The 17,800-nt window shown below is 43.4% G+C and overlaps 1 protein-coding gene across 2 annotated transcripts in view; it reads left to right on the plus strand.

Moving 5' to 3' along the window:
• The first annotated feature begins 417 nt into the window (after nucleotides 1-417).
• Nucleotides 418-17,800, plus strand: part of DCAF7 (DDB1 and CUL4 associated factor 7) — a 22,437-nt gene continuing 5,054 nt past the window's right edge. Inside the window, exons 1-5 of one of the 2 annotated variants that reach the window (XM_028484891.2) lie at nucleotides 434-788; nucleotides 8,887-8,943; nucleotides 13,849-14,007; nucleotides 14,710-14,821; nucleotides 15,215-15,333. In XM_028484891.2, coding sequence (XP_028340692.1) covers nucleotides 651-788; nucleotides 8,887-8,943; nucleotides 13,849-14,007; nucleotides 14,710-14,821; nucleotides 15,215-15,333 — 585 coding nt within the window. In that variant the 5' untranslated portion in view covers nucleotides 434-650. Of the gene's footprint in view, nucleotides 789-8,886; nucleotides 8,944-13,848; nucleotides 14,008-14,709; nucleotides 14,822-15,214; nucleotides 15,334-17,800 lie in introns of both variants that reach the window. The other variant, XM_007104511.1, reaches the window with a different exon arrangement.

Genomic DNA, 17,800 nt, shown 5'->3' on the forward strand with positions numbered 1-17,800 from the left:
TTTTCACTCGACAGAGTGGAGAAGCCGTTGGAAATAGTAGCTGCTGTGGGGAAGTCAGAGCAGGTCACACAAGAGCTTTCACGCTCAGACTTGACCTAGAACTTGGAGGCCTGCAAACCAGCACGCTAGGTTCTATGCACCTACGCCCCCATTCACCCGCACTGCCCTATCTTTCTGACTGACATCTTTGTCAGCCAATGACCTTTGGGGCTGTGAAAGCGCCTGCCCCCTGGAGTTGGGCGGGGCAAGTAATTGGAATGATAAACACCTACACCAATAGCAAGGAGGTTTCAGAAGCCCCGGTACAATAGCCAATGAGGAGAAGGAATCGTTCGAAAGGACGTGTCAGGCAGCCAGCGGCCGGCGCCGCTGCCAGATTCGCGTAGCTTCCGTTCCGAGTGGGCGGGGCGGTGTCTCAAACGGAAGGTGGTTGTCGTCCGAGCCGAAGCAGGTTTGAAACTGGGGGTTGGGCTCGGCTCTCGTTGTCTGTCGCTGCGGGCCCTCTTCCGGGCTAGGCCGTCCCTGCCCGCCCCCGCCCCGCCTCCCTTCGGACCCCTGGGTTCCAGGCCAGGCTCCCTTCCCGATTCGCGCCCCCGCCCTCCGCAGCCCGCTGCCGTCCCGGTCCGCACTGCGGCCTCGCCGCCGCCACCATGTCCCTGCACGGCAAACGGAAGGAGATCTACAAGTATGAAGCGCCCTGGACCGTCTACGCCATGAACTGGAGCGTGCGGCCCGACAAGCGCTTTCGCCTGGCGCTGGGCAGCTTCGTGGAGGAGTACAACAACAAGGTGGGCTAGGCAGGGGCTCGGAACCCGGCTGGCGGGGGAGCGGGCCCCGGGGGCGCCCTTTCCGGGCCGGAGCCCAGACCCCAGGACCCTCCCGTGGACTTGCCCTAGCGCCACGGAGCGGTTCCTCTGTGTCTGGCCCTGTGCAGACAGTTTCGCTCTCGTTATCGTATTTAATCCTTGTAGCATTCCTGGGTAGTCAGGAGTGTAGTTACCCTCATTTTACTGATGGGAAAACTGAGGCACCGTGTTGTGACTTGTCCGAGTCTCACAGCTATTTCGCGACGGAAACAGGTCTCAAACCCAGGTTTATACCCCAAAGCTATGCCACTTATTACTCCTATCCCCTCCGCTCCTGCCGCATTGCTTCAGTTAGGGGGCGGAAGAAGGATGAGGGAATGATGGCTGTGAAGAAAATGCTGGCGCCTCGGTGGTCACTCCTGGCCACGCTAGATCTCTATTAGGACTGTTTACTGCGCAGGCTTCCCAGCCCCCTACACTCACCCCCAGGTACTCTTCCTGGATTCCCCCAGCCCTTTGCCGGGATTGCCATTGCTATTGCTGCCTCATATTCGTCCTCTTCAAAGAGACCCTCTTTTTGGAAATCTTGGCCAATGGCTCTAATCCCGCCATTGTTTTCCGAACAGAGAAGGATGATACCTGCCGTATTTTTTTCTTGGCATCTTTCGTGCTAATATAGATATGTAATCTTGAGTAGTAAGTCTTCCTGGACATCCACAATTTGAGAATCCTTCATAGAAGCACGGGTAGTAGGAGGAAGCTTTAAGCTGGCAGTGCAGCATAAATTTAGTTTTGAAAGTTGTTGAATAAGTTAGTGGGAAGAATTTTCTTTCCTTTACTCCTTAATCTCTTCCATTTACTGTATTAGAGTAAACGTGATTGATAGTGATCAGAGCAACGGAGAGCCATGCCTAGCGGTGTTGAAAGCCTGTACACCTGCTTAACACCATGAACACCGTGACTTAAGAAGAATAAAGTGTTGGATGGTGACAGGCATGGGGCAGGGAAGAAAGCCAGGTGCTCTAGGGTTGGGTCCTGTCTGGTGCACTGACCAGCTGTGGGGCACTGCACAGGTCAGTTTTATTATTTCTGACCCACAGTTTGTTGTAGGAAAGTTCTTTTTTACACATAAAGGTCCTGTAAAAAACATTTGAACATTGTAATTTTGTTTACAGTTTTTCAGGAGCACATCTGTTTCTCTAGAGTTAGGTCTTAACTATTTTGGAATCCCCTTTGAGAAAGTGATGAAAACGATGGACTTTATTACCCAGACGTCACACATACAATTTACAAACAAATCTCGGGGAGTATGTACTGATCTTGGAGTCCAACCATTGCCCACAGAAAGCAGAGAGTCCTGACAAGACATAGCTTTATTTTCTTTTCTCTGGTGCCTCTTTCTTCTTTATGGCCCGTAGTGGATGGCAGAGCTGGGAATGGAATTCAAGGCCCTGATGTGTAAACTGAACTAGTAAAATTGAGAACATTAGAACTGTTGTTTAAGGATACATGTTTAAAAGGGGAAAAAAAGTAAAATATATCTTTCAAAGGGCTTGAATCTTTTCACACAGATAGATTTTTTTTCCTTGCAAGTTCTTCCAGGGTCGATTTGGGTAAGCAGTAGTAGTCCCATTTCTGAGAGGAGAAACTGAGCCACAGTTAGGCTGCTGGTGGAATCAGTGGAGTAATTGGTGTCAAACCTCCGTTGCAGGGACTCTACCCCAAAGTTTGTCCTTTCATTTAGTAACCATATGGAGCTCCTTCTTTGTGCCAGGCACACAGGGAGTATGGTCTGATGATCCCAGGAGTAATAGATTAAGCAGTTACCTCTGTCTTAGTTCACTTGCATGATGTAGGCAGTGCAGTGTCTTGCCTACTGTTTTTGTGCCCTCACCTATCTAGGTCAGAGTTCTTAACTTGTGTGTGTGTGTGTGTGTGTGTGTGTGTGTGTGTGTGTGTCATGGACACCTTTGGCAGTTTGAAGCCAGTAGATCTCTGTTCATAATTCTGTTTTCAAATGCATAAAATACATAGGATTACAAAGGAAACCAATCATATTGAGCTATAGTTATTAAAAACATTTTTTAAAAAGTGGTAATCTGTACTTTTAAATTAACTCATTAAATTACATCATCCATTATAATCATTAATCTTGAAGTAGGGATGAGGGTAAACAGCATTTCAAGATGTTCACTGTGATGTGATATGAAAAAAATCAGTGATTTTTATTGGTAACAAATCACAGATCCTGATGCCATGGTGAGTAGCTGCCTCCATTTGTAATGGAAGGGAATGATAAATTTTAGCTAGAGATTTGTGAAAATGTAAATGTGATTTTCCACCTCAAGTTCATGGACCTCAAGGTAAGAAACCCTGCTGTAGAGGATCTGTGCCTAGGGGCTGGCGGGCAGTAAATCTCACTTTAACACAGTGATTATCAGGCTCAGTTTCGGAGAAACCTGGACATGGAGGTGCCAGACTTCATATTTTAGAGGAATTTTAAAATTATGGGTTGAAATTCTCAGACCTTTGGTTCCTGTTTGCTGTCAATAGTAATTGCCAGTAGAGGACAAAATAAATTGACACAGCAAATTAACATTGATGAAGAAGCCTAGAAACGGTCATCTTTTTTTACTGTGAGACATTAAGAAAACGTGATTATAATTTAAGAAAAATTTTGTATTCATGTCATCACGTTTTCCTGTAGTAAAATTATTTGTAGTTCGGTAGAATTAAATCTCTTAGCATTTCAAGAACAACTTGACTTCCAGGTGTTCCATCATCTGAATAAATTTGGGAATTGTTGTGGAGTAAACTAGATTCTATCAACTACACCTGGAATAAAGAGTCCTACTATTGGTAATTGTGTTTGATGTTGTTTTTTCGTGGTCTCTGCTGGGCGATAGAGCAGCACTGGTGTTGGAGAATGGTTTTCTAAATTTTAGCTTGTGTATAAGAATCCTTTGAGGGACTTACACATTCTCAGGCTTCACTAGTTAACAGACACCCAGGTGATTCAGACACAGGTGGTCCAGGTGGCGCTCTAAGACCATTACCCTGGAGTTACCTTGGCATCTCCTGACCAGAGACAGGAATCCTTCTTTTTGCATCTGCATGTGCCTAAACATTGATTCCATCCCGTGAAAAAAGCTCAATTACCAGATAGCCTCTTTGAGGTAGTCTGGGTTGAGATCTCAGCCCTGCCACTTACCAGTTTCGTGTGGCCTTAGGCAAGTTAAACTCTGTGCCTCAGTTTCCGCATCTGTAAAATGAGAGTAATAAGAAAGATTAAATGAGTTAATATATGTAATGGAGTTAGGAAGTCTGCCTGGCACATAGTAAGCAATTTAGAAATGTTAGCTATTACTACTTAAACATCATCACTACTCTATCTGTAATTGAAATATAATCAAGGAGAATTATATGGGTGTTAGGTAAATTTGACTTTTGTATTTTCCAGAGAAAAATCAGGACCTTAGGTCAGAAAGGTACCTCAGAAGGTCATTATGTTCATTCCTTTGCCTTTTAAAGACCCAGGGGAAAAAATTCTCTTGGTTCCTTTCAACCAAACCCATTTTGTGGTGTAGAAGCTTCTTGTTGTCGGACTCCAAGTACTGTAATATGCTAGTTTAAGCCCATTTTCTCTTGTTCTACCTGGATTAGACACAGTAACTCTGATATAAGAACTCTGGTATTTCTCCTGAGTTCTGACGATATCTGTCATCTTTAGACAAGTGGTATTTCCCTTGTTTTATGAGGAAAGATGGGTAGCAGTTCCTGGGCTTCTGTTCCACTTAGTTGCATGTTTCAGGGTTGGTTTTGAATAGAATTGACAGCGTGATTGGAATTTATTTTGCCCTAATATTTAACTAGCTGACCATTTGTGCTTTAAGATTTGGCATCTAGAAAACATTTTTTGAGGTTCTGAGGAGAGAAATCATGGGTATACCTGATGCTTTTTGAAGAATACTGGTAGTGAATCTGAGTAAGACTACCTTGTACTTGAAATGCACATGGGATGAATGCTTGCCTTGTCAGCCTGTGTTGATTCCTATGAGATCTTTAATATAGAATTACTTTATCTATTTGGCACATAATGGTTTTGACCCTGGCATATAAGTTTTCATTTCTCAGTATTTCTGGCAGCCTTTCAGGATTCTCATTCATTTGTTCATTAACTCAACAAATATTTATTTGTTGTGTTTTAGGCACAGCGATGATACTTGGTAACCTTCTGTATCCTTTCTTAGCAGATTTAAGATTGGTAGCAATAAAGAGAAAGTGTTTTAGTACACAAAGTATTTTTGATAGATATTTAAAATTTTGCAGTGCTCCATCAGTCCTTGCCAAGAGTGTCAGCAGGGGAATTTAAAGTATAAAACTCTTATGGTTTTAACTTCCTCCTTTCTTTTTTCTAGGCAGTGAGGGGACTAATTCCTCCATGAGACCACTGAATAAAACTGCTGCTGCTATTTTGTTTTTTGCCCTAACCTGGTTCACACAGACTTACTGGAGAGGCTGTGATTTGAACAAGGAGTGAATCTGTGTTCTTTAGGTAGTCTGGCCTGCCTGGGGCTGTGATGCCAAAGCTGATTGATTAGCCTCTGAGCCAGGAGCCGAAGGGGTGCTGTGCCGGAGTTCATCTCAGAGTTTGACAAGGCAGGACCTCTCTGCAGATGTTGATCAACAATAATCAGTCAGGAACAGGCTTGAAAGGAGGACAAATGGAAAAGACCAAGAAAAGCTGGTTTATTCTGTCAGAATTTTGCCTTAGCTGATTTTGGTTATATTAACAATTGTGGGGAAATGTTCCACTGTCAAGAGTGGTATTACTGGTTTAGATAACTTGGGTTGTTTTTTTTTTTATTAATTACATATATGTGTACACATATTCATATGCATTCACCTTCATGTTCTGGTACTAGCACTGCATGTAGTTAAAGAGGGATACACAGTTTCCTCCCTCAAGGAGCATAGTAACAAGATAAACACAGCAGCTTTTAAATTTTAAAAAATGTAAGGTATGAGTAATGTGAATAGTAATTTATGTTGTTGTTCATGAAAGTAATTGAAAGTGAAGGTGTGGTCATGCCTCCAAAGAATAAATATTTTATGTTTTATATCTGCTCCTTAGGAGATACCTGACATAGTAATATCCACAGTTTAAAAATAAGTAAAAATGATCGTGTTTCACAGTCTTTTCTTTTTAGGGGGCATTTGTTTCATATGTTGGGGTAAAGCATTGTGAAACAATAGTTGCAGAAAGGTAGTGGAGGTGGGAGATAGAAGAAGTTTAGCAGGAGGACAGGGAAGACTATGGCAGAGGGGTAACCTAAATGTTGACAAGGTGATTAAAGACATACTTTTTCCTTACGCTCCCACAATAAGTGAGGAAGGACGGCAGTATAATGAAGATCAAATGGGTGTAGGGAGATGCTGAGAAAGGATGTCTGTGGCTGCAGATTCAAACTCAGAAGAGCGCAGTTCTCCAGAATAGGATTTTGATGGGCAAAATCAGCAATCCTTTGTTTGGGACAGTGAGAAGAGGGTGCACAGCTGGCAGCAGGAGCGTCTCTAGGCTGCACTTGACACCTTGGGTGAGAGGGAAGCTAAGCTGTATAAGGAGACACAGAGACATGCCATCGTCTCTAAAAGCACTAGGTGAGGCAGGTTGGAAGAGATTGAATTGTGAGCAGCTTGACAGCTCCTCATCTCTGTTGGCTGGGAAGATGCAAAAGCCTCATGTGTTTATGCGAACTTGGAACATGGCCCTGACCTCTCTCCCATAGGAACTTCCTTCAGATCATCTAGGAAGAACTTGCCTCATTCAGGAACCAGCATAGTAGCAATAGAGAGATACTATAAGAAAGGAGGGGGAAAAAATGGGAAACCAATGGAAGGTAAAGTATCTACACTAGAAAAATGTTTTCACCTTAGTTGAAAATTAATGGCCAGTCCTGCCACCATGAATTCAAAGAACTTAAGAAAATAAAGAACTCCAGGCAGAGATACAGGAGATCAGGTAAAATAGGCATGGTGACAAGAGAAAATGGGACCACCAGCAGGTACAGCCCAGGAAAAAAGTGGAAGAGAAAACAAAAATTATCACAGACCTAAAAGCCACATTAGAAAGAGAATTTTTTTTTTAATTTTATTTTTTATTGATTTTTATTTTTTGAGGTACGCGGGCCTTTCACTGTCGTGGCCTCTCCCGTTGCGGAGCACAGCTTCCGGACACACAGGCTCAGTGGCCATGGCTCACGGGCCTAGCCGCTCCGCGGCATGTGGGATCTTCCCGGACCGGGGCACGAACCCGTGTCCCCTGCTTTGGCAGGCGAACTCTCAACCACTGTGCCACCAGGGAAGCCCTAGAAAGAGAATTAAAATGAATACAAATTGCTGAAAACAGTGAAAGATAGGGAAGACAGATTGAGAAAATGAAGTGGAAATGAACAATTAGAAAGACTATAATAGATGCAGAAAATAAAGAATGTCTAACTTAGGTGTAATTGGTGTCTCTGAAGAAGACCAAAGAAATGAAAACACAAAAACTCAAATATGTCGTAAAAGAAGACTTTATAGAATAAAGGTTTGAAGTAATGAGTTCAAACTATATCTCAAGAGAAATGGACACAAAACAATTGGTACTGAAAACTTTCCTAGGAAAGTGTCTACATTTTAAGGGTGAAGAAAGAATCTTTGGACATCCAGGCAAAATGATCACATCCTCTTGAAGAGGGGAAGGAGAAGTCAGGCTAGCCACAGTTGATGATAGAAGGCATGGAGCAGTAGTGTCTGCAAATCTGCAACTATTACAGATTGTGCTACTGTGAATACCTGAAAATATACTTGAGTATATAGGATTTATATGGGGAATAGAATGAACTTTTTAAAAAGATAATTTATAAAAATTGACCATGTATTAAGAAAAAAAATTTTTCTTAAGGGAAATCAGCTGATTGGTAAAAATAATACATATCAAAACTTATGGGAAGATGAGGAAGCTGAGGCCCAGATGTGCTAAGTAACTCCCCAAAGTGACATAGAAGGTAAATGCGAGGCCAGAACTGGAATACTATTTGTCTCCAGAGTCTTAAAAATAAATGTATACTGATGTCCAAAAAAAAAAGGGAAAAAATGTTTTGAAAACAGAGAGGGGAACACTTGCCTACCAGATCAGAGTAAACATACTGGCATTGGTATAGTTACAGTCAATACCACATATAGTTGGTGCAATCACACAGAATGTTCCAAAGCAGGTCTAAGTATATATAGAAATGTAGTTAGTGATAAGATAGAACTTTAACTCACTGCGGAAAAAAATAAATTGTATGGCAGAAAAATTTAGAGCCCCCTAATTCACGTCATATATGAAAATCAATTCCAGATCAAATAAAGAACAGTCCCACAAACATAGTAAAAGAAAATTGACTATGAACTTTGTACTGGGGCGGTGGAGGGTGCGCAGAGAAGGTGATCTTTGAGCCAATCATTAAATCCAGAGTCAACTAAGGAAAAGATTGACAGGCTATAGTGCAGCTGACCCTTGAACAGTACGGGTTTAAACTGCAAAGGTCCACTTATAAGTGGATATTTTTCAATAAAGTACTACACAGAGTCCATGGTTGGTTGAATCCAAAGATGCAGAGGACTCAGATACTAAATTATACGTGCATTAACCCCCCACCTTGTGCAAGGGTCAACTGTACATACAAATAAAACATTTCTATTTGGAAAGATATCCTGTGGACAAAGTCAGAAGACAGATGATAGGACAATGAAAAATATTTTCAAAACGTGACAGCCGGTAGGAGCTAATTTACTTAGTGTGATAGAAAAATGAACAAAGAGTATAAATAGCCAGTTTGTAGAAGAGAAAATGCAATTGATCAATAAACAGGAAAAGATACTCAACCTCAGGTAGTTAAGGGAAATGAGAATTGACCCTGTGATGTTACTTTTCCCTTTCAAATTTATAAAAATTAAGTTACTGCTTCTAGTGTTGCTGAGAGTATGGGGAAGTGATAACCTTTGTGATCCTGGGCAAGATACTTAACATCTCTTTTACTCCATCTCTTAGGAAAGTGGGAAGAATAAGAGTACCTACCTCATGGAGATGTTGAGAGGATTAAATGAGGTATTGCATGTAAAGCAGTAAGTGTAATGCTTATACTTGGTCCATTATAAGCACTCATATTAAAAATTATTATTCAGAAGTAAAAATAATAAACAAATATGCTCACCTTCAGTAGTAAAATGCCATTTTTCGTCTCAGATTAACAAAAATGTTAAAGATTATTTTCAGTGTTTTCAAAGGTATGGGGAAATTGGTACTCTCTTATACTGTTAATGAAAGTGTAAATGGAAGCAACCTTTTCAAAGGCTGCTGGACAGAATCTGTGACTTTTTTTTTTTTTTAGCTTAAAACAACACACATTTATTATCTCATAGTTCCTGTGGTATTAACATCTAAAATGTGATGTAGCAGTTACACTTTTAGCAATCTGACCAATAAAAGCCTTTACACATATATGTACAGAGTATTGTTTATAATAGCAAAACAATGGGCTATAACCACAGTAACTATGAATAGTTAAATTATGGTGTGCTTACCACAGTCTGCTGTGGAAGAATGAGGTAGAGCTATTTGTACGGATGTGAGATCCTCCAAGATGTTGTTAAGAGCAAGTTACAGAATACATTTTATGGTCCAAAGCTAGCTGTTTTGTTTTGTTTTGTTTTGTTTGGAAAAACCATTTGGAAAGTAGTTCATATCAAACTGGTTTGAGAGTCACTAAGTAGAATTGAGGGTGAAGTTAATGGGAGACTTTAGCACTTCACTCTGTATTATATGAATATTCAAGAGAACTTACATTCTCTTTCATTAAATTTTTAACATCTGCATATATGAACAACAGTTGAATAACAGTGAAAGCAAAGTGTTATTCCTTTCAGTCCTTGGTTGGCAGTTTGGAGCAGAAGAGCTAAAGCGAGTTATGCCAAGGATGAAACACGAGTCTGTGCAAACACATGAAGTCTTTTGGAAGATCAGGGAAGATCCCAGCCATTTCCTGGCTTCTTCCCTAGGTTAGGTACTGTTGTGCAGAGGTTGTCAAACCTTGCTGAATCAGATCACCAGGAAGGGTCTTAAGAATATAGACTCCTGGGCCCCGCTTGACACTTGCTGAATCAGAATCTTGGGCTAACAGTGGGGAGCCCAGGAATGTGTAAAGCACTCTAGGTAAATCTGGTTGCCAGATTTGAAAACCATTGCTGTTGGCAGTACAAGCAGGAGTAAGACACAGGCCCTGTTTTTAAGGCATTTACTAAGAGAAATAGCGTAAGACAGTCACGCAGGTGCTTTCATGAGGCAGTGTGGGATTAGTCACCAAATGGATGGAATAGATAAGTACTGAGAGACCACTGTGCTAGGAAGACTGCAGATGGTTTATGAAGGAGGTGAGGTGTGAGAATATTAAAAGCTCATACACTGAGGAAGGCATCATACTGAACAGTTTACAAACAAAAGGTGTTACATACAACTCTGTGAGGTGTAGGTACTGTGAATATCTTCACTTTACAGATTGGAAACAGGTTTAGCAAAGTTAAGTAACATGTCCAAGGTCCTACAACTAGCAAGTGGTAAGTAAGGAGGCCTGGAAGGCTGATGCCACTGTTCTTTATTAATACCGGGCAGGATTTGGATCAACGGAAGGAGGTATGAGGATTTTGTAGGTGAGGGCAGTGTAAGGAGAGGGATGGGAAGCGCTGACTAGATAAATGAAAGTGGAAGATAAGGGAGGCTAGGGAAAGCCTTGAATGCCTGCTTAAGTGGATCCTAAGTGGCACGTGCTCATGGGAGCTGATATCTTGAGGTTTGCAGAGAAGCCTCCAATGGCTGGAAGGCAACTTTTAGCAGTAGCAGCATTTTCCCCTTCTAGTTTAGCCTTACCTGCATGGTTAGAAAGAGGGATTTTGTGCTTGCTGCCACATCCCCAGCACTTAGAACAGGGCTTGGCATCTAATAGCCACTCGGTAAATATTTGAATAAATAGATGAATGCAATATCTGGCTCAGAATCTATATGAGAGGCTTACGCTTTATTCTGCCCAGTGAGCCACAAAATTTACCTTCTCATCTATTTTCTCCTCCCTCCCCCACCAAGCCTGATGCCAGTTTTCCCTGTTCCATCTAGAATCTTCCTTTACGTTTTGTTTTCTGCAAAGGTCAGAATGTCAACTTTTTAATTCCATAAGAACTGTTCATTCTGTCAAAACCCCTCTTGTGGCCATCTCAGGTTATCCCTTGCCATTCTCACTACCGGTCACCACAGGCCCTTAACCTGTCCCACCTGTTCCCCTGTGGGTCTCCAGGCTGAGCTCCCCGCCTCCAGCCTCTTCCTGGATCCAGTCAGTCCTGCCCGGCATTACCAGGCCGCATACTCATACCCCAGGGCCTCGTAGTCCGACCGCTGCCTCTCAGACGCCTTCACGGGGGAAAGCCCACCTCTGTCCTCAGTTTGCTGTCAGGGCCCTCAAGCCTGCCCTAGGCATGTTTCCCCAGCCTCCTCTGCGGGGCTTTCTCAGATGGTTCCTCTTGCTGCCCGCCAAGTGGGTCATCTAGTTAGTAACTCTGCCCCACCTGCTGGGGATGCCTTCCGTTTCTATGCCTCTTCAGAATCTTTCCATACACCTTTTAAAATTTTATTTGTTTATTTTTATTTGGCTGCACCAGGTTTTAGTTGCAGCATGCAGGATCTTCGTTGCCGTGTGCAGGATCTTTCAGTTGTGGCATGCAGGCTCTTAGTTGCGGCATGTGGGATCTAGTTCCCTGACCAGGGATCGAACCCAGGCCCCCTGCGTTGGGAGCGCGGCGTCTTACTGCTGGACCACCAGGGAAGTCCCTCCATACGCCTTTGAAGACTGCTCAGATCCCAGCTCCTTTTCCTCACTTGCCTACTTTGAATTATTGCTCTTTCCTCTAAGCTGTTTGTTTATATCTGTGTTATAAATAAGCAACTAATCATGTATTACCTTGTGACATCACTTTTATTGCTGCCTTAGGGCAGTGTTGTGTTTTAGGGCAGTGGGTTTTTTTTTTTCCTTTTACATCTTCATACATTATCTCCCCCAGTCTGTAGGTGCTCCATAAAAATAAATATTTAGGTTTAGTCATCATATGGATTTTTAAGTCAGATATGGATGGAAAGATCTATAAATATACATAGAAAAATTCTTAGGAATCTACAAAAAAAGCTACTAAAACTAATAATTCATTTAACAAAGTTACAGGATCCAAGATTAATAGGCAAAAATCGTGTTTTTATGTAGCAGCAATAAGCAATTGGAAATAGAATTTTAAAAACCATTCCACTTATAATAGCATAAAAATACTTAGGAATAAAGTTAATAAAAGAAAAGGAAGACTTGTACATTGGAAACGTCAAGATACTGCTGAGAGAAATTAAAGGAAACCTAAATAAGTGGAGAAATAGGTTCTGTTAGTGAGTTAGAAGACCCAATACTGTTAAGACAGTAGTTTTTCCAGACTGATTTATAGATTCAACACAATCCCAATCAGAATCTCAACAGGTTTTTTGTAGAATTTGACAAGCTGGTTCTAAAATTTACACAGAAAAGCAAACAAAAGAGTAGGTTTCAAAACCATCTTGAAAAAGAACTGCAAAGTTGGAGAACTGACACTGTCTGATTTCAGGACTTCACTAGGAAGCTGCTGTAGCAGCAGGTGTGGTCCTGATCAATGGACAGGCATATACATCAATGGGACAGAATAGAGTCCAGAAATAGATGCACAAATACATGGTCAATTGATTCTCAACAAGGAGAAAGGAAGAAGAAAACATAGGAGAAAATATTTGTGGGCTGGAGTTAGGCAAAAATTTCTTAGCTAGGACACAATAAGCATGAGCTGTTAAAGAAAAGAAATAGTAAACTGACCTCAAAATGTTAAATTTCTGTTCTTCAATAAACACTGAAAGCAAATGACAGAACAACCATAGACTGTGAGAAGATACTTGCAAAACACATAACCAGGGACTTGTATCCAGACCATACAAAGAACTCCCCAAACTCAATAAATAAAACAACCCAGTAAAAAATGAAGTGAAACTGTTCTATATGATACTGTAACGGTGGATACATGTCATTATACATTTGTCAAAACCTATAGGTTGTACAACACAAAGAGTGAACTTTATGTATTAGAGAACTCTCTCTACTTTCTGCCTAGTTTTTCTGTGACTCTAACAAAGTTTTTAAAATTAATTAATTTTATTTATTTATTTTTGTTTGGTCTTCGTTTGCTGTGTGTGGGCTTTCTCTAGTTGCGGCGAGCAGGGGCTACCCTTCGTTGTGGTGTGCAGGCTTCTCATTGCAGTGGCTTCTCTTGTTGCGGAGCACGGGCTCTAGGCACGCGGGCTTCAGTAGTTGTGGCTCACGGGCTCTAGAGCACAGGCTCAGTAGTTGTGGTGCACGGACTTAGTAGCTCCGCAGCATGTGGGATTTTCCCGGACCAGGGCTCGAACCCGTGTCCCCTGCATTGGCAGGTGGATTCCCAACAACTGTGCCACCAGGGAAGCCCCTACGATTGCCTTTTTAGGTGAGACGTTCCTTTGTTGGATGTCACTAAATGTACACAGCACTTCTAGTCGTGGGGTCACTAAAACCACGGCTGCACGTTGTCAAGTGCCTCGGCTTGTGGGGGAAGGTAACCAGCTGGGCAGATAACGCAGCTCAAGGGTGTTGGATCAAGAGCACAGGAGTTGGAGTCAGAAAACCTGTGTTCAGATTTTGTCTCTGCCTCTGACTAGCTCTGCAGTCTTCAGTGTAACTCAGCCCCTCCGAGGCTGGGTTTCCTCGTCTGAGCAGCAGGCCCGTTGGACTAGCCCTCTCTCTCTTAGTTCTTGCCTCTGCAGTGAAGGGTAGTACAGCGTCAGGATGGCTGTCACTGACAGGGGACTGGTGTATTTGGTGCTGCTCCCAAGAAGCAGATGTTTACGTGGCTGGATTCTGCTGTGTTACAGGTCCAGCTTGTTGGTTTAGACGAAGAGAGTTCGGAGTTTATTTGCCGGAACACCTTCGACCATCCGTACCCCACCACAAAGCTCATGTGGATCCCTGACACAAAAGGCGTCTATCCAGACCTGCTGGCGACGAGCGGCGACTATCTCCGCGTGTGGAGGGTGAGCAGGTGCTTGACGGGCCTCCGCAGAGTCAGCTGCTCGTAGCAGCGTGGTCTCACGGAGAACAGGCCGGGGCTGGAGGCCAGGTCACTGCAGCCGGGAGAACAAGTGGGAGCGGATCTGGACTGAGCTTGTTTGGCTCAGCAGATTTCCTAGTGAGTCCAGCCAAGATTCCTTCAAGTCCTGCTGCCGGCTGCAGTCGGCCTGGAAGCTCAAGGCTCAGTGACTGTGATGTAAGCACGAGGGCCTTCTGCAGGGGTGGGGACACCGGCGGCCTCTTATTCTGTTTACAGCCAGGATATTTTTGAGTGAATTAAACAAAATCCAGGCCGCTGCTTCTAGTGCAGCGTGGGAGTGGATCCTGGAGCCTCCCCTCCCCTCTGCTGAGCCGTCATCATGGCCTCTCCTGTAGCTGGAGGTGTGGCGTCCAGCCAGGCAGGGTACAGATGCTCCGGTTTGGGCAGAGTGAGAAGACCTCTTGTCTAGAAGGATTTGGGGGTGAAAATTTGGGAAACAAAGCTGGGCAGAGGAGAAAGCTTGGAAAGAAGTAGCATTCAAGTAGTTCCTCTACTTGTTTTTATTACTCTGTGATAAAAATGTCCCCCACGTCTTAAATTTACTAAGATATCGACTAAAAGAGGCTTTAAAGATTTTTTGTAAAGATAAGACTGGCTGAGTTTTTAAAGATTATTGTTCCTTCAGGTTGGTGAAACAGAGACCAGGCTGGAATGTTTGCTAAACAATAACAAGAACTCGGATTTCTGTGCTCCTCTGACCTCCTTTGACTGGAATGAGGTGGATCCTTATCTTTTAGGTAAGGGAGTGAGGGAGGGTGTATTCCAGTGTGAAGAAGCAAAGATACATTTTCTCAGATACAACACTGGGCCAGTTTTTAACCAGGGCCCTGAGGTCCGTGCAACATCCTAAAATGGGGCCGAGTGGGGAAGAGGCTAAATATGGAATGTGGTTATTAATTCCTCGCATGGAGTTGAGCTTCCCACGTGTGCCTGTCTTGTCTCTCCAGGCAGAGTCCAAGGCCCTGGGGTGAGGATGGAGTACGTGACTCTTTTGGGCTCTCCCTCCCTGTACTCAAGAAGTGTTTGCAGTGCGTTGTCTCCTGGGCTGAACAGATGAATAGGCACAAGGAGAGAAGCTGGCGTGGGAACTTCACCCCCGTCAGCCGCTGACTTGCACTGGTTGTTTCCAGGTACCTCCAGCATTGACACGACGTGTACCATATGGGGGCTGGAGACCGGGCAGGTGTTGGGGCGAGTGAATCTTGTGTCCGGCCATGTGAAGACCCAGCTGATTGCCCATGACAAAGAGGTACTGATGCTGGCGTGCAGCTGCTTTCTGTGCCTTCGTTGTGAAGTCAGGCTGTTCTCTCCCTGTTTTGCAGATGACGTGGAAAATCATAATGCTGACGTCGTCTTGTCTAAATTGAAAATAGTAATGTGTCAGAACAGTGGAAAACAGCACTGTTATAAATGAGTGTATTTTTTTTTTTGGCTGGTGTAAACATTCTCTAGTCTGTTGTTTTTCTTTTTGTGCCAGAGATTGCTGGGTTTTAATAATGAGATCTCTTATAGACAAACTTGGACTTGATGTGATTAAAAAATAATCTTAGAGTAACACTTATCTTGAAATATATTTACTTTTTTGGGAGCAGGGAGGCAAGAAGAGGGAAAATTTCCTGGCAGACAAAACTAAATCATTAATTTTTCTCTAAACTTGTTTTAAGAAATTCTAGTATGTTCACTTAATGCTTATACTTTTAATACTATTTGGAATTGAATATGGTTTATTTTGATGGTGATGTTTCTCCTGTGTTTATTGGAAGAGCCAAAGGAAGCTATCTGTAATTGTGTTAACAAAGCGTTCTTCTGAGTGATTTTGTAAAATGGTCATAAATCTTTAACTGCCAGAGCCGCTGCACACTGGTCCTCTACCAGAAAAATTACAGGACGTTTCCTGTGGGTAGTGTTTTCTTTTCTATTGTACCCTGTACAGTGAGGATTATTAATATCTGTACCGATAAAAAGGATGCTTTGACATTAGGTGAGAAACTGGAGGTTGTCCACAGAATGGAAAGTTGGTGACCAGATTATCATTCTTAGTGAGAGGTTGTTCTTTGACTTTCTGTGCTCCCAACAGTAAGATCTGTTAACAAATCTGCTGGACTTGGCTGCCGTAAGCCAAGGGGCGAAGGAAGAGTTTGTCCTGCCGAGAAGATCAGTGTAAGGAGGTTCTGGGAGCCCTCTTGGCATCAAGTGGAACAGGTTGCTGCATTTTGGTTCTGTGACAGCGTAGCCTGCTGTTCTCTGTCAGGGTCCAACCCAGAAACCTAGACCTACTTTAAATATTTAAACTGAGGGGATTTAATGAAGAGATTGCTTACACAGACGATGGTAAAGCTGAGAAGCCACACCGGAACTGCAGTGAGGTAATGCAGACAATGGGAGCAGCGATCTCAACAGCAAACAGGCCCTGGACCAGCACCCCGGCCTCGAAGAAATGAATCTCAGCGTGGTTGTTCTGAGAAGAACATGACGCCTCCTGGCACCTTAGATATTTCTCAGCCCACCTCTCTCTGTTGAAGTAAAGACTTGCCAGGAGGTTCTCGTTACTACCGGCGGTTTGGTGCAGAGGAGGGTAGCATATATCTGGGAGTTGTTTCCCTCCCTTGGCTTATGATGAAATACACTGGTGGAGCACAGAAGAAGAAGCAGTCAGAGCTGAGCTTTACACACTCGGCCATATTGCCTGTGAGAACCGTATTGCTTAGTGGTGCTGCCGTGGTGTCCCTGTCCCTGCGAGTTACTGGGAGCCAACCCTGGGTGCACATATGGATACACACACCTCAGCCCTAAGGTAGCTGGTCGGTGTTGGACAGAGCCTTGGTCTGTCAGGCCTCCTTGTGATGACCAGCCCAGTTCCCCGTTGAACCACTCCTAATTCCTACTGCAGAAAGAGAAGTGTAATGTCTTCATGGTCGGCCAGAGGAAAAGGAAGTTACGAGCTTGAATAGAAACAGATGCTTGTTTGTCAGTGTCCCTTAGTGGGTAGAACCTCCAGAAGGCTGGAGTCTCGGTACTGAGTGAGAGATTCAACTCACGTCACCCCAGAGGTCAGCTGTTATTGTCCTTGGCCCCAGAAGATGGGTTTTGTTTGGCATTTTGTTTTCCTTTTTCAGATTCTCTCTCCGCTTGTCTGGCTCTGGCTTTGTCTGTCTCTCTTTGTCCCTTTCTTTCTCTGAAGCTCTCTGTTGCTCTCTGCCTCTGTTTTCTCATAGACATTAGCAGAGTGCAATGTTTGCAGCAAGTAATAAGTGCAGAAAACAATGATTCAAAACCTAAATTGATTCACTTATGAACACAAACCAACTAGGAGAAGAGAGAGAGTGTCCTAGGACAAGAGAGCGGTATTAAGCCTCTTCGTAAGTATAGGAACACCGGAGCCTCCCGAGATTCAAAACTGCTGTTACCTCTTTCTCGCAAATGAGTCTCAGGTCCAGGTTTCTCAGCAGAACCGTGGCTGCTTCCACCTAGCAAATCGATGATCTTGGCCTTAATGTGCTCATGGATTTGCCTCTGATCACACACAAATGAAAGCCACGAAGGCCCAGGAAATAAATGTCTCCATCTTGTTTTTTTGGTTTTTTGTGTTTTTTGTGTTTTTTTGCGGTACGCGGGCCTCTCACTGCTGTGGCCTCTCCCGTTGCGGAGCACAGGCTCCGGACACACAGGCTCAGCGGCCATGGCTCACGGGCCCAGCCGCTCCGCGGCACGTGGGA

The sequence above is a fragment of the Physeter macrocephalus genome, unplaced genomic scaffold (assembly GCF_002837175.3).
Source record: "Physeter macrocephalus isolate SW-GA unplaced genomic scaffold, ASM283717v5 random_323, whole genome shotgun sequence".
Classification (NCBI taxonomy): Eukaryota; Metazoa; Chordata; class Mammalia; order Artiodactyla; family Physeteridae; genus Physeter; species Physeter macrocephalus.